This window comes from Ochotona curzoniae, unplaced genomic scaffold, assembly GCF_017591425.1.
Source record: "Ochotona curzoniae isolate NIBS_2020 unplaced genomic scaffold, NIBS_Ocur_1.0 contig_883, whole genome shotgun sequence".
NCBI classification, from domain to species: Eukaryota; Metazoa; Chordata; class Mammalia; order Lagomorpha; family Ochotonidae; genus Ochotona; species Ochotona curzoniae.
This window is the reverse complement of record NW_024466599.1, coordinates 49,407,778-49,424,560: the sequence shown is the minus strand read 5'-3', so window position 1 is coordinate 49,424,560 and position 16,783 is coordinate 49,407,778. Positions and strand designations below refer to the sequence as shown.

At 43.9% G+C, this 16,783-nt stretch overlaps 1 protein-coding gene across 6 annotated transcripts in view; it reads right to left on the bottom strand.

The window, feature by feature from the left end:
• PSME4 (proteasome activator subunit 4) overlaps positions 1-16,365 on the bottom strand; it is a 96,262-nt gene extending 79,897 nt beyond the window's left edge. For all 6 annotated transcript variants that reach the window (XR_005885191.1, XM_040993471.1, XM_040993472.1 and 3 more), the window contains exon 1: positions 16,103-16,365. Coding sequence is in view for 5 of the 6 variants with exons in the window: in XM_040993471.1 (XP_040849405.1) it covers positions 16,103-16,344 (242 nt within the window). In the remaining variant the exon portion in view is untranslated. The remainder of the gene's footprint in view (positions 1-16,102) is intronic.
• Positions 16,366-16,783: the final 418 nt, after the last annotated feature.

Below are 16,783 nucleotides of genomic sequence, written 5' to 3'. Positions count from 1 at the left end.
TCTCCCCCTCAACTTCACTCTTAAATCTGCCACTACAAGTTAGAATTACTTGAATGTTAAACTACTAAATGAAAACGAAATATCTCATTACAAAGCAGCACACATTTTTAACATAAAGAGAAAATTCAAAAACATATGCTCTGCTTTCAGTGTCGCTTCTGGCTTTGCTGAGATTCCAGATGGTCCTGGAGTCACTCACGTATCAACCCCTATGGAAAGGATACCAAAAACAAAACAAAACAGATATTAAAGAAACTGTTCTAAGCCACTGAAATAATTATACTGCAGTAAACAGCACACTAAGGCTCCAAAACCCAAAAAGCTCAATTTCTAGCATTATAAAAAAAAAAGAGAGAGACCAACAGGTGAGTTCCTAGAAGGGTTAAATGGCAAAGGCAAAGATATCAAAGGAGGGCCCAGTATGGTATCCTGGTGCCTGAAGTCCTCACCTTGCATCCGCCCAGATCCCATATGGGTACCAGTTCTAATCCCAGTGGCCCTACTTCCCATCCAGCTCCCTGCCTGTAGCCTGGGAAGGCAGTTAAGGATAGTACAAAGCCTTGGGACTCTGCACACACGTGGGAGAACCAAAAGAGGCTCCTGGCTCCTGGCTTCATCGGTGCAGTTTCAACTGTTGTAGCCACATGGAGAGTGAGTCATCGGATGGAAAATCTTCCTCTCTGTCTCTCCTCCTCTCTGTATATCTGCCTTTCCAATAAAAATAAATACATCTTAAAAAAAAATTAAAGTCTTAATACTCAGTTTTGGTTAAGATCCTAGAGTACAAGGCATGGCACAGTAACCTAGCTACTAAACTGCTCGCCTTGCACATGCAGGGATTCCAAATGGGTGCCAACTGTAATTCTGTTAGCCCCACTTCCCATCCAGCTCCCTGCTTGTGGCCTGGGAAAGCAGTCGAGGATGGCCTGAAACCTTGGGACCCTGCACCCACATGGGAAACCTGGAGACACTCCTGGTTTCAGATAAACTCAGCTTCGGCTGTTGTGGTCAATTGGGGAGTGAATCAATGGACAGAAGATCTTCCTCCCTGTCTCTCCTCTCTGTGTGTCTGACTTTCCAATAAAAATAAATAAATCTTAAAAAAAACAAAAAGACCCGGGCCCATTGCAGTAGCCTAGTGGCTAAAGTCCTCGTCTAGATCGCACCAGGATCCCAGATGGGAGCTGGTTGTAATCCCAGTAGTCCCGCTTTCCAGCCAGTTCCCTGCCTGTGGTCTGGGAAAGCAGTCAAAGACAGCCCAAAGCCTTGGGACCCTGTACTTGCATGGGAGTCCTGGAGGCGGCTCCTGGCTCCTGGCTTCAGATTGGCTCAGCTGCAGCTGTTGTGGCCACTTAGGGAGTGAACCATTGGATGGAAGATGTTCCTCTGTCTCTCCTCCTCTCTGTATATCTGCCTTTCTAATAAAAATAAGTAAATAAAAAAAAATAGTCTATGAACCAGTAATCCCACTACCAGTATGTATACAAGAGATTTACAAAACATACAATCATGTTGAAAAAAAGGCAGCAGCCAAACAAAGAAAAAAATGTATATCATACCACATTTTAAAGAAAGGACAATGTTAATCCACGGTGTCAAAAATGAACAGTAGGTATCTCCGGGGAAGGTGTACTAACTGGGAAGAGGATGCCAAAATATTCTATAACTTAACTGGGTGCTGGTTTCATAAACACAGTCATCAAGTTGCCCATTATTAAAAAAGTGTACGAGTTCCAGCACAATAGTTCAATTAGCCAATCATCTCCCTTCAAGTGCTGGGATCCCATATGGGCACCAGTTCATGTCCTGGTAATCCACTTCCCCTCTAGCTCCCTGTTCACGGCGTGGGGACACAACAGAGTATGGTCTTGGGACCTTGCACCTGAATGGGAGACCCTAAGGAGTCTTCTGGTTTCTGGCTTTGGATATGATCAGCTTAGCTTTGGCTGTTGCAGCCACTTGGGGAGCAAGCCAGTAGATGGAAGATCTTTGTCTCTCCTTTTCTCTGTAGATCTGCCTTTCCAACAAAATAACAATAATAAAAACAAGTGTACACACAGAGTTTTATGTTTTTTATCTTATTTTAAAAGTGAACAGAAAGGCTGGTACAATGGCTCAACTGGCTAATTCTCCCCCCTTCAAACGCTCAAGTGCTGAAGCTGGAAGCCAACACTTTCTTCCCAGTCTCTCACACAGGTGCAGAGGCCCAAGGACTTGAGCCATCCTTCACTGCTTGCCCAAGCCTTAAGCGAAGAGCTGAATTTCAAGTGCAGTAGCCCAGACATTAATTGGCACCCAGACAGGATGCCACTACTAACAGGCGGAGGATTACGCCAACTCCAACAATCTACATTTTTATACTACGGTCTAATTTTTCCATGTTTACATGAAAAAATGATAAATTGTACAGAGTAAGGTTCAATGCTTACTTCTGTCTACAGACTCTGGCTTCCTGCTAATATGGACCCTGAAAGGTAGCAGTGATGGTTCTAACTGGGTCCCTGGCATCCAAATGGGAGACCCAGATTAAGTTCCTATCTCCTGGCCTTCACCCTAGCAAGGGACAGTGACATGCAAAGGGGAGTAAATCAGCAGATGGGGCTTGGGGGGAAATACACACACACACACACACACACACACACACACACACACACACGATGGGAGCTCTCACATGCCTACTCACTAGCTCTCTCAAATTAATAAACAATTTCTTAAAGATATATAAGAAAATCCTGAGCTTTCAAAACAAAACAAAACATAGTTTCAATTATGGGCAGAGACCCATAACAACTGCTCACAGGACAGGCATTTGTCAAATGCCTCAAAGGCTGCCAGTGGGAGCTGGTGCAGTGGTATAGCAGGGTAAGCCTCTGCCTGTAGCACTGGCGTTCCATATAAGCACTGGTTCAAGTCCTAGCTGCTCCATTTTTGATTCAGCCCCTGGCTAATATGCCTGGAAATATTGGGCAGCAGATGATGGCCCAAGGGTCTTGGTCCTGATACCCACAGGGGATACCTGAAAAAATCTCCTGGCTCCTGGCTCCAGCCTTGGACAGCCTTGGCTGAAGATGTCTCTATCCTTCTTTCTATGTAACTCTAAGTTTCAAATAAAAATAAAATCTTTAAAAACTTTATCAGAAATTTCTCTGAAAGAAATGTGAAGAACAGAATAGGTTCTATGGCACATCAAGGTACACAGCTACTTGATTCAGCCATATGCTGTGTCAGATTGCCTGTTCAAGTTATTCCACTTCCAATCCAGCTTTCTGTTAAAGCATTTGAGAGAACATTTATTAATAATGTTCCAGGTACTTGGGTTCTTGCCACCTTTTTAGACACGTGGACAGAGTTCTGGGCAGGTTAAGCCGACCTACAAGACAGTGCCATACCAGGCACCAATTAAAGTACCTAGCTGACAAGCTTCCAACCCAGCTCCACGGTAACAAACCCAAGAACACAGCAGATGATGACCCAAACACTTGAGTCCACCACCAATGTGGGAAATGAGGGTGGAGTTCCTGCCTCCTGGCCTGGCTTTGGCCCTGGGGGAATGCAGCAGCAAATGAAAAAATACTGTCATTATTATTCTCTCTCTCTCTGCCTTTAAAATAAACAACCTTAAATAACAACTTCAAAGGAAAAGAAATCTGCAAGAATGACATGCATTTTAAACAATAAAACTTTACTAAGATGTGAAACATCTGAATAATGATGAGACACAGAATTTTAGAAATGTCCCTTAATATCTGACATATAGGACTACATGACAAGGATTTTCTTTTAGGAAAACTTTCATGACCAAAGAAATCTCTGAACAACCTCCAAATCAATCCCAAACAATGCTCCCCACCCCATAAACACAATCTTAACTGCAGTTATATCCATTCCAGTCTTATTTTCTTCCCAAGACTTCACCGAACAGAAAACACACACACACATACACACACAAAGAGAAAAAGAATAGAAAAGCAGCAGCAAGCTAACACTAAAGTACGAGCTTAGGAACAAATCAGTCTGATATTATTTCAGAAGGAAGTCCTTCACCATTACATATAATACCAGAAATTAAGACACAGCTTCTCCCTGCAAGGAATTCTCTCATAAACCCACCTTTCCTCTTTTCTACTCAAAAACCATTTAAGTATGCATCGTATTTGCTCAAAAATCATTTCCAGAGCAAAGGACATGTACATGGTAAGAACACTTCAATAGTTCCTTTAAGCAAAGAACTCAAAATCAGACAGACAGATAGGGATACTTGTAGGATTTCCAGCATATGAAAATCTAGCTACTCAGAAGCAAGATAAGGCAAGTATAAGTAGTTTTGTATTCATTTTTTTACAAAAGTTTTCACCACAAGGGATGCTATCATCATTTACACTTTGAGTAGACAACAGAAGGTCAGGATCATCTTGAGCATTTGTAGCCAGAGATCGAAAAGAGTCACAAGACAAAGTTGTAAGAGAGGAATAGTCAGGACCAGAATTACTTCTCTGTCACAGCCAACACAATGTCCTTACTGTCCTAGTTTCTAACAAAAGAGAACCAGGGGAGCGGCAAGAAAAGGAACGAGAGCTTTCTCTCTCTCAAACAACATGTATTTCAAGTGACTGCTGGTAAGAGTGCAAAGGTAAATCAGGGGCATTAACATGAAAAATGTCTTCTATTCCATTATCAACTCCACACAGACTACTGATTTCAGCACAGGAGTTACAACAAGCAGGAACAGCAGGGTTTTAACAAGTTTGCTGAGATCTGAAACCATTGGGCAAGTTATTAACCATCTGTGCAAACCCAGGTTGCTTCAGAAAGTTATAGGGATGGACAACTGATAAATATCTGTGAAAGAATCATCTGATTTAATTGTTTGAGAAGAGGTGAGACTCAAGGACTTTTTTTTTTAAGTTTCCCAGATGCCTCATCAAGTTTTTCTTTCTTAAAGATGTATTTATTTTCATTTGAAAGAGAGAATTACAACACAAAGAAGAGACAGAGATCTACCACCCACTGGTTCACTCCCCAAATGGCCACAACAGCTGGAGCTGGGCCAGTCTGAAGCCCAGAGCCAGGAGCTTCTTCTGGGTCTTGGGTGCGGGAGCCCAAGCCCACTGCTTTACCAGGCATATCAGCAGGAAGCTGAGTGGAAATGAAGCAGCTGGGACTGGATGGGGTTGCCAGCAACGCAGGTAGAGACTTAGCTTGCTACTCCATAGCACTAGTCCCTTCATTAAGTTTGAGAACCACTGGACCATAGCAGATTAATTTGAACCAGGGTTTTTTATTTTTTATAAAGATTTATTTTTATTATTTCTTATTGGAAAGGCGGATATACAGAGAGGAGAGACAGAGAGGAGAGACAGAGAGGAAGATCTTCCGTCCAATGATTCACTCCCCAAGTGAGCACAACGGCCGATACTATGCCGATCCAAAGCCAGGAGCCTCTTCCGGGTCTCCCACGCAGGTGCAGGGTCCCAATGCTTTGGGCCATCCTTGACTGCTTTCCCGGGCCACAGGCAGGGAGCTGGAAGGGAAACGGGGCTGCCAGGATTAGAACCGGCTCCCATATGGGATCCTGGGTGTGCAAGGCGAGGACCTTAACCACTGTGCCACCGCGCCGGGCCCAAGGTGAACATTTCTAAGAAACACTTCTGAAAGTGACAAAATGTGCATGTTAAAGAGTATTATTAAAAACAATGCACATGATTGATCCTTATTTTCCCCACAAAGATTTAATTATTTGAAGTCAAAGGTTATATACACAGAGAGAAAAAAGGAGGGAGAGAGAGATCTTCCAACCCCTAGTTAACTCTCCAAGTGACAATGACCAAGGTTGGGCCAGGCTAAAGTTAAAAGCTAGGAGTTTCTTCTAAATCTCCCATGAGTTTGGGGACCCAAGCAGTCAGCCACCTTCTGCTGTGCTCCTGGGTGCATCAGCAGAAAGTGGAGTGGCCAAGTCTTGAAGTGGATGTGATGTGATGTGATGTGATGTAATGCCAGCAAGCCAGGCAGTGGCTTTACTTACTATGCTACAACACCAGCCCCAGAATATATTCTTTAAGAAACAAAACAAAACAAAAAACCCCAAACTCAAAATAGCAATATGTTACTACATTAAACAAACTGGCTTTAAAACACAGAGATTCCCAAAACACACTAAAAAGCAAGGCCTATCACCTTTGCAGAGACAGTTTTTGTGATGGAAGCTCTAAGGACAGGGAAATCAGAGATAACTGCTTCTCTTTACCCAGGGCCATCATGGGTCAGCATCACTCACGAGAGCTTCACCCTCAGTTGAGGGCTATACTTTGCATGACCAACACTGATGTAATTCCTATAACAAGAGACTGACTACTAAAACCTAATAATCGCATCACTATTCTTTTCAGCTGCTTCTCTCTTCCACACTTTGTGTTCTGAGGAGAAAGACGGATTAAAAAAAGAGAGATGGATAAGGGGATTGATCTCTCCAAACTCCTTACTAGGTGTCATTTATTCACCAGATAATGGCAATGCACCGTGGAAATATAAAAAGACACATGACCTTGGGGCACACAGCATGGAGAGGTGGACAGGTAAATGTTTACTTCAACATGATGCTCAATACAGATTTCCATAGCTGTATGGTCAGCTTTCTATGTACCAGAGTAAATGGCTTTCCTTGTCCAAATTCCTCTTAATTGCTAACCAAATCTTACCTCAAACTTCCTTGTAAGCCTTCTAGTATACTTAATCCATGCAGCCATGGAGCTTTCCTCCTTTTGGACATAGACACAGTGGTTTAAAAAATCAAGACCTCTGGGGACTTTGACTATAACAGCCAAACTAGTTATAATAAAACCTCTACTATGGATTGAATGTGTGTACACAAAATTCATACAATGAAGCCTTAATCCTCGATGTTGTTTGAGATACACTTTGAGGAACACAATTCAGCCTAGATGATGGAGCCCTTATGATGGGATTTGTTTAGGTTACTACTCTTTTTTTTTTTAAAGATTTATTTTTATTATTTTTTTATTGTAAAGGCGGATATACAGAGAGGAGAGACAGAGAGGAAGATCTTCCGTCCGATGATTTACTCCCCAAGTGAGCGCAATGGCCGATGCTATGCCGATCCGAAGCCAGGAGCCAGGAACTTCCTTCAAGTCTCCCACGCAGGTGCAGGGTCCCAAGGCTTTGGGCTGTTCTTGACTGCTTTCCCAGACCACAAGCAGGGAGCTGGATGGGAAGTGGAGCTGCCAGGATTAGAACCAGCGCCCATATGGGATACTGGTACATTCAAGGAGAGGACTTTAGCTGTTAGGCCACGCCGCTGGGCTCTGTTGCAACTTTTAATTTTAATCCCTTGTATTTTAATCTCCCCATTAGCAGATGCTGACTACTTGATCTGAAGTACAAGAAACCTACTAAACCAGTTCCTTCCAAAATCAGTCATAACTTACAGTAAAACAGATCATAACCCAGTATATAAACACATAATTAAAATAAAGATAATGAACATATATCCTTACTATTTCCAAGAGCATTCATAAATCAAGTTTAGTTCTCCCAAAATAATACAAAAACTGGCTGAAAACCTATCAGGCTGATTTCACAACCCTTTTGTAGTGATGACCATATAGGTGAAAAATCAAGGATTTTCCCTGCAACACAAAACCCAAATGAAATGGTCTTAAAGTAATTCTTCCAAGGGGCAGTATGGCTACAGAAGATGAAGTAGCAGGTTAAGTCACCACCTGCAGTGCTGGCATCTCATATGGACACTCATGAGTCCTTGGCTGCTCCATTTCCACTGCAGGCCCTGCTAATGCACCTAGAAAGGCAGCAGAGGTTGGCTGGAGCTCATGAGCCCCTGCAGCCACAATGGAAGATGCAGCTGCCTTCAGTATGCGAGCCCAGGCCATTGGGGTCATTTGGGAAATGATTCAGCACTCTCCTTAATTCAACTTCTCAAAAACAAACAAACAACAACAAAAAACCCACACTTTTTTTTACTTCCTAGTAAATTATGAATGCTTCTTGAAAATACCATTTATACAATATTCTGAAATTTGTTAAGTGGTAATACAACACTTTTCTATTGTCAATTGAAAAAAGGAAATTTTCTATGTTTATAGAAATTTAATGTTTTATTTATTAGTAATGCTGAAAGAAATCTACCTCTCCTCAGAACACAAATTATCGCAACCAACTTTTAAGGAATCTGCCAAAAATGACCAATTCTATTCAAAAGTCATTTGAGGGATAGCCAAGTGGCCTAATGAATAAAGCCATCATCTGCAATGCTGGAATCCCATATGGGTGCCAGGTCAAGTCCCAGCTTCTCCCCTTCCAATCTATCTGATGCATGGGAAAGCAGTAGAAGTTGACCCAAGCAGTGGAAGTTGACCCAGAAGCAGTTCCCATCTCCTGGCTTCAGCCTGCCCATCCCTTGTCACTGCTACCATTTGGGGAGGAAGCAAATGGAAGGGAGAAATCTTTCTACCCGTCTTCCTCTAACTGCCTCTCAAATAAATAAATAAATCTTAAAATTATCTTTTTTTTTACTGAGAATGTATATTTAAAATTACATTTGAGGTAACGTGATGCCTTACAGTTTATTTTAAAATGGATCTCAAGGGCAATAGTTATGCCATAACGAAGTAAGCTGCTGCAAGTGACACTAGCTTCCCATCAGAATGCCAGTGTGTGCCCTGGCTGCTTCACTTCTGATCCAGCTCCATGCTGCTGCACCTGGGGGAAATAAGTAGAAGATGGCCCAAGTACATGGGACCCTGTCATCATGTGGGAGACCAGGATGTAGCTCCTGGCTTAGTCTGATCCAGCCTTAGTCACTGTTACCCTGTGGGGAGTGAACCAGGGGATGGAAGGTCTTTCCCCACCCGGTCATTCTTTCAAATAAATAAACCTTCAAAAGAAGATGAAATAGAATAAAAATGGGTCTCACCCTAACCCTATTTTGACTATTAATGTAACAACAGCTTAAAATTGCATGCTTCAGTTTTCAAAGAATATAAAAGCTAAATATTGATACCAAGGAGTGTATCTAACACTACGAAGTGCTGTGGGAAGGAGGGACGAGAGGTAAATACAATACACTGACTTCAAAAAAACCTCCCCAGTTGAGAGCAGGTTTATTCAGCCTGTGCATTAAATGCCCCCACTGAAAGATCTCAGTCTGAACCCCAACATCAGCTCCTGACTCCAACTTCCTGCCACTGCACACCCAGGAGGAAACAGTGATGTCTCAAGTGACTGAGTTACTATCAACCATACAGAAGTGACTTAGGTTCCTGGATCTTGGCTTCAACTCAGTCCAGTCATTGCAGATGTTTGGGGAGTAAATAACCAGATGGGAACTCTGTCTCTCAAATATAATTTTTTAAAATGTTCACAGTAAAGGAGGAAAAGTACACATGACAAAGAATAACAAAAGCACAAACAAGGGATCAAGGAAAAATGTAAAATACAGACCAAGTATGGAAATAATCAAGCTCGATTCCAAATGGGAATATTTACAATATTTACACTACGTGCTGCTTTTAACATTTCAGCATGTCTCAATTAATATGGGTTTGTTTGTTGTTCCCGTAGCATCCTTACTGTTGCTTTTATTACCAGTGCAACTGGCTGACCACATAGAATGAAACTTTGATCTAATTTTCTACAAAAGGAAAAACTGATTTGGATTTATTTTCAAACTTGGTACAGATTCAGTAGAAAGGAGTGTAATATAATAAAGTAAATTTCCAGGTTCCACAATCAGAAAACACTGTTTTGAAAGTTAAAAGCTTTCTTAAGAAATAAAATCTGCCTCCGTTTCAATTAAGAACACCACCCTGTAATTAAAATTTTAGCTTACAACACTGAAGCAAAAGCACTTAAAAAGAACGGTTTTAAAATGACATTCAGGGACCTGAATTGAGACATAGCAAGTTAAGCCACTTCCTGAAGGGCTAGCATCCCATATAGGTGCTTACGCATGTTCTAGTTGGTCCTCTTCCAATCCAGCTCCTGCTAATGAGCCAGGGAAAGCAGTGGACAATGGCCCAAGTGCTTTGAGCCGTGCAACCCAATTGGAAGACCCAGAAGGAGTTCCAGGCTCCTGGCTTGGTTGGGGCTGGCCCAATCACATACACTGTGGCCATTAGGGCAGTGAACACTCAGATGAAAGATCTATCTCCAACTTTGTGAGATAAAGAAATAAATCCTTAAAAATAACTGACAGATCTGAAAACACTATATGATGCTTTTTATCTAACGATACTTTTTCACTGATTTTTCTCTTTCTCAATACTTCAAGGTAAGGAAGTAAAACACACTGTTCAAAATGAAAATTACATATGAAAAAGCAACAAATTCAGAATTCATGCTACAAATTTCTTGATGCAACTAGCACTTTGCCAGGTCTGACAAAAGCAAGCAGTAAGGCAAAGAGCACACTGGAAACTGAAACTTTACAAAGACAGAACTATTTCACTGATAAATCTCCAAATCTAAAAGCAGTGCCCAGTTGATACAAGGGACACCACAAAAAACAAAAAAAACAAAGTTTTCAAAGACCAAAAGACTGAACCCTGCCTCTTTTATTTTGGTATTAACTCATGAGTCTCCATCTTCGTTTAGAGTGGATGTAACTAAAGAAAGTATCTAGTATCCCAGGAAAAAGATTGAATCTCCAATTAAAAGAGAAGAAAGATTACATAATATGGAAATGTTCATTAACGAACCATTTTCAAAATGAAATCTAACTACACTAAAATTACCAAAAACTGCAAATTAAGTGGAAACTCAAAAATTACACATTTTACAAAGACTTCCTGAGACTAATCAAAATAATAATGGGTTGATAAGCTTCATGAGAATAATCAAAGTTGATAATGGATTGATGGCTCAAGTCCTTGGGCCACTGTATCCACCTGGAAGACCCAGAGGAAGCTGTTGGCTCCTGATTTCAGATTGGGGGTAAATTAACACATGGAATATTATTCCCCCTAAGTCTGCCTTTCAAATAAAAATAAATACTTGTTAAAAAGCAAAGAAAATGAGTATACTATTCTCTTCTGTATAATCCAGGAAAGTTACAAAATATTAATAAGTAAGCAATTCAACATGTCACTATGACAAACAAGTACCAACATTACAGCAAACCCACTTAGTTTCAAACTTCCATTTAAAAAAAAGAGAGAAGAGATGTTAGCGGACAGGACAAAGTTGTATAAAGCAGTAGCCGTTCCACATACTCTATTGCCTTTTCCCTTTTGTTCCTCCAGATCAATTAAAAGGAACACAAGAACTAAAGAGGCTCAGTGACGTTTCAGATAGTATATTCTAGAACTCTGGGCACATTTCAGGGATTCTATTATCAATTAAGTGTTAAAAGAGGGAGGAGGAAGAGGAAGCAGAAAGTTCTAATCTAAGGTCTCAGGGGCCAGCATGACGGCCTTGTAGGCTAAGTCTCTGCTGCAGCATCAGCAGCCCATATGGGTGCTGGTTGGTGTCCCAGCTGCTTTTCTTTCAATCCAGTTCCCTGCTTACAGCTAGAAAGGCAGCAAAGGATGGCTCAAGTCCTCATACCCCACATCCATGTGGGAGACCTGGAAGGAGCGTCTGACTTCTGGGCTTGGATCAGCTCAACTTTGTCTCTCCTTCTTTTTACAAAAAAATCTGCCTTTCAAATAAAAATAAAACAGAGAAAAAAAGAAAAATAATGAAGGAGTTTGAATCCTGTGTTTAAATTTTTGCTGTGACAAAACATCACTACTAAATTTAAAATCTGAAAAACCACTGGTAGTATAAACTCCAGCCTTCCAAAGGATGACTCCAATGCTCTACAAGGTTAGGTAACACCAAGATGATCAAAAACCAAACAAAATACTAATAAGAAAAGTGGACTGATGCTGTGGTGCAGCCACTGAAGTTGCTAGCTGCAATGCCAGCATGCCATCTGGTTAGCAGTTCATGTTTCAGCTGCTCCACTTTTGATTCAGCTCCTTACTAATACACTCTGGAAAACAGCAGAGGGTGGCCCAACTGCCCGGATCCCTGCACTCTTGTGGGAGATCTGGACAAAGCTTGTTGCAGCCACCTGGGAAAGTGAAACAGTAGATGCCAAGTCTCTCTGATTCTCCCTAACTTTGCCTTTCAAATAAATAAATCTTAAAAAAAAAAAAAAGTCAAGAAGAAAAGCAAAACCAGGCCCTGTGCAGTGGCCTAGCAGCTAAAGTTCTCACACTGCAAGCTCTGGGATCTCATATGGGCGCTGTTTCTAACCCCAGCAGCCCCACTTGCCATCCAGCTCCCTGCCCGTGGCCTGGGAAAGCAGTCGAGGTTGGCCCAAAACCTTGGGACCCTGCAACCGTGTGGGAGACCTGGAAGAGGCTCTGGGCTCCTGGCTTCGGATCAGCACGGCTCCAAACGTTGCAGTCACTTGGAAGTGAAGTGAATCAGTGGAATGAAGATCTTCCTTTCTTTCTCTCCTACTCTCTGCATATCTGCCTTTCTAATTGAAAAAAAAAAAAAAGCAAAAAATTTTGTTTCAATATTGTCTCTCCTCTACTTCTCCATTTAATACTGAGCTCACACAACTTATTCACATTATTATTCAGAAAACTTTACTGCCATTTTCCAAGAATCACTTCTCTTTCTACTGTCTTTAATTTTTTCCTCCCTCCTTAAAAATTTGTCCTGCGATTTACTGCACCACACAATCTTTCTTGAACAGGTAACCTCAACACACTTTATAAATTGTACAGAAGAGCTCACATCACAGGGTCAAGTTTCAAAATATGCAGAAATAATGTCCTTCAGAGAAACAGATCTACAAATCTCTGAATATGCTGGGTCTACTAAAATTAAATACTAAAAAGCCCCAAACTGGGGCCACATGCAGAGCCTGCACACATGCCAAAGCAGCACTCAGCGCCCAGCCCGGTGAGGCGTGCACACTCTGACCAGGGATGCAGCACCTACAAACGGCATGCTCGCGCGTGTTCTCTCCAGCAACATGCTTCATCCATACAGCCAATTCCAGCACTCTACAAATCACACCAAAAAATCTGCTTAACTCATGCAAACTTAAAAGTAAATTTCAAAGTTTGAAGCTGTTCTTTATTGGGGGGGCATGCTCTGAGGGCACTGCTCAAGCGGTTTCCACAGTTCAACTATTCTGAATTGCTGCCTGTCTTGCCATTCCAAGCACAATAAAATCTCTTCAGAATCACTGGCTGACATTGTGCACCTTAGGGTCTCCACCTGCCCAGATTTTCACTGCTAACACTTGGCTGGGCCAGTTGATCAATTTGTTTTGTCCTCTGTTGTGGTACCAAGTGCCCTATGCAGGCTCCAATGTACTACCATGTGCACCTGGATTTGCTGTCCACTGCTGTCTGAGCCACTGAGGAGGCTCAGCTTTGACACACATACTCCAGAGTCAGGCCATGGAACCGGCAATTCTCTTCATGTTTGGGGTTCTGAGTCCAGCACTTCAATGCAGGGGGCCAGGGGGGAAGGAGCCCCCCAAAAATTTCATCTGAAGTGATCCAAGGCCAGATTCTTGGGTGTGCTTGCCAATACAGGGTCCGGCAAAGTCCTTCATCCCTATCAGTATATGCACATGCTGATGGTTGCGACTGCTGAGTCAGTTCTGCCTCCAGTCCTGTCTTCTACACAAACCAATGGATGTCGGAGCCCGTCCCAATCCTGCCCACCACACACGTGGCCACGTAAAACAGTGGGAGCTGTGGCCGAGTTGGGAGCAACTCACAATAATCCTCACCAGGCCTGCCCCTAACCCTGGTTCCATGAAATTGTTCTTTTTATATGGTTTTGTTTGATTAAAAAGCTTTATATAATCAGGATATTTATAAACTGCAAAGTAAAAAAAAAAGGAAAAACAAAATCAAACAGTGTTTATAGAATAATACTAAACAGGCTTAAGTGGAGCTCAACAGGTTAAAAAAAATAAATAAAATCACAGGCCTCCAGAACAGGAAAGTTCCCAGGATCTGTTTAGCCTGGCCTCCTCATGTCACTCACAGGAACACTGAAGCATAGGATTAAGTCAGTTTCTCACCACTGCAGAGTGGTAGAGACAAACTCAGATTTTTTTTTTCACTAGTATTTTCCATTAGGCTATGAAAGCACTACCATGACCACCACTCGGTGATCATGACACATGTGGCATGATTTCGATGTTAACTTATGCAACACACAAGCTTAAAAAAATAACAAGCACAACTACTGACAGGTGACCTTCACATGACTTGGGAGAAAAAACACACCCAAGACCACAACACGCTCCACCCACCAAGTTTAAAATGCCATACAGTGCAATCACAAAGACTGGTTCTCTGTATTTAATCACCATTCCAAAATAAAATTCTACCTGATAGTATTTCTTGTTGGCTATGTATACATGAAGGGTATTAACTGCCATTTAACTGTAACACTGCCCCCAACACCAAGTGCTACCTCCACCGTATTTGTAGCCCTTTCCAGGTAAGAACTTTGGTCTAATAAGCCATAGTAATATAAAAACTCTGGATGCTAATTTACCAAGCTTGTTAGTACATCACAAGGTTTAACAATGCCTATGTAGATTACAGGTTCATAAACTCAAACCAGATATTCCTTCACTCATTAGCAATTACATATTGTTCCTCTAAAAAATAGCTGTTGGTGTCACCCAAAATGGCATTCACTGGCAAGCCTAACCAAGTGATTTAAATAGGAAATTAATGGGACAGAAAACAAAACTTCATTTTACTGTGCCTGAGTAATGAGTAATAATACAAACAAGGCAACTGAACTTTAGTCACTTAGGAAACACTGTACTGGGCTCATTAGGCTTCTTCTCCGTTACATTCTTTACTTCTACAATTCTCCCACGGATCCCAAGAGCACACTAACTTTATAACCTGCACACTCTGGTCAAGAAGAGGACTGTTAACTGTCATTTTATGGTTGTTCCTTTAATGGGGCAAACTCTTGTAGCTTTGCCTCTTTAATTAAAAACGTTATTATTTCTGCCAACCCTTCCCCACCCCAAAAGAGAGAGAAATTTGCCACAGGTCCTCTAATAATTGGCAGAAGGGAATCATCCTGCGAGGGAGACTTTGGCGTTACAAAACCCTGAGTCATCACCCAGTTCACTTAGCACATCTGGGTAAACACTGAGTAAGTACTTCTTTGTGTGTCCTCCTCCCCACACTCACACGTATGAAGATACACTGTTAACACACAGCTGCCTGCAGAGTTCACCAAACAAGAAAACGTCTTTAACAAGTCTGTCACTGAAGATGGTCAGCTAGTGAACAATGTTTCTAAACTTCTGCCTCCGTGTTGTGTTTTCCGGGGGCGTTGTTTTACCACCTCGCTTCACTGACACTGTGGGTCGGTAGCTCCTGAATCGAACCGAGACAGTCCGTGCTCGCGGCCTGACCGCCTCAAAAACTGACACAAGCCTGATCGGAATACCGCCCAGCACAACCTGACACAGCACTTCACTGCTTTCCTGAGTATCGCTAAAACGTCCGCCCAAAGGAAATGTCACAAGCGGAACCTCACACACTTCCCTAACCTTTTGAGACCACACTATCAACTATCACCGTCGCATCTACACAGTCCAAGAATACCCCGAGGGCTGACTTTAAACCAAACCTTCTCCAGCAAATCCACACAGAGTGAGCGTCCCTCACTGCCCCCAAAAGAGCAGAACCCAGCACTTTTCCTGCTGCCCTTCTCTCCATTCACAAAGTTCTCAGACGGGAAGCTAGATAAAGAAGTAGAAGGCGGGGATCGTAGAGGAAGGCAGGCGAGGAGGAGGAAGCACGAGGAGAAGCAGAGACACCGAGCAGTTCCTTTCTCCCAGCCTTTCCAAAGAAGGCTCCCTTCTCGGTCCTCTCTCGCGGCCCAGTGGTCTCCGGCTGCCCGACAACTCGGACGCCCGAGGAGACACGGCTGGGCGAAGGCAGAGGGCGGCCAGGCACCCGCAGACAAGAAGCGGGAGGGAGAGAGATCCTGTGTGCCCATCGGGGACCCCCGCGCGGGGACAAAGAGCCGCCCTTTCCCGACCCGTCCCGCAGGCCTCGGGGACACTTACGTGGAGAGTTTCCTGGTCCAGAAGAGGCCCCCGGGCCAGAGCTCCTGGAGCTGCACGGCCCGGCCCAGGTTGCTTTTGATCTGGGCCAGCTGCAAGTCGGACTCGGCGTCCAGCCGGTCGGCATAGGGCAGCAGCTTGTTGTACACAATCTCCTTCTGCGGGACGAAGCTTCGGCAGCCCAGCCCGAGACGCCCGCCTGGCTCCGGGGGCTCCCCGCCTCCCGCCCGCTCGGCCGGCTCCATGAGCCCAGGGACACCCCCCACCCCCTCCCACCCTCGCCCTCCCCGGCCCCCACCCCGCTCGGGGCTCCGCCTCCTCCGCGTCCTCGGCGCCCCGCGGCCGCCGGCGGCCCGTCGTCGCCCTCGGCCCGACGGCTGGGCCCCCCTGCCCAGGCCAACGCGCAGCTGGGCCCCGCGCGGTCTCCGGTTCGTTGGCGACGGCAGCGGCCGCTCTGCCCGCCCCGCACCGGCTCGGCTGGTGACGCTGCAGCCGCCGGGTCCGGAGGTTCCGGGCGGGCCTCAAGTCACTTCCGGGGCGGGGCGACGGCGGCGGCGGCGGGGAAGCCGGGGGCCGCGCCTCCCTCACCGTGGGCCGGCCTAGTGCTCCCACCCCCGGGCCTCGGCGCCCCGGCACGAGGCTGCCTGTCCCGCCGGAAACACGAGGCCGAATTCCAAGCTATTG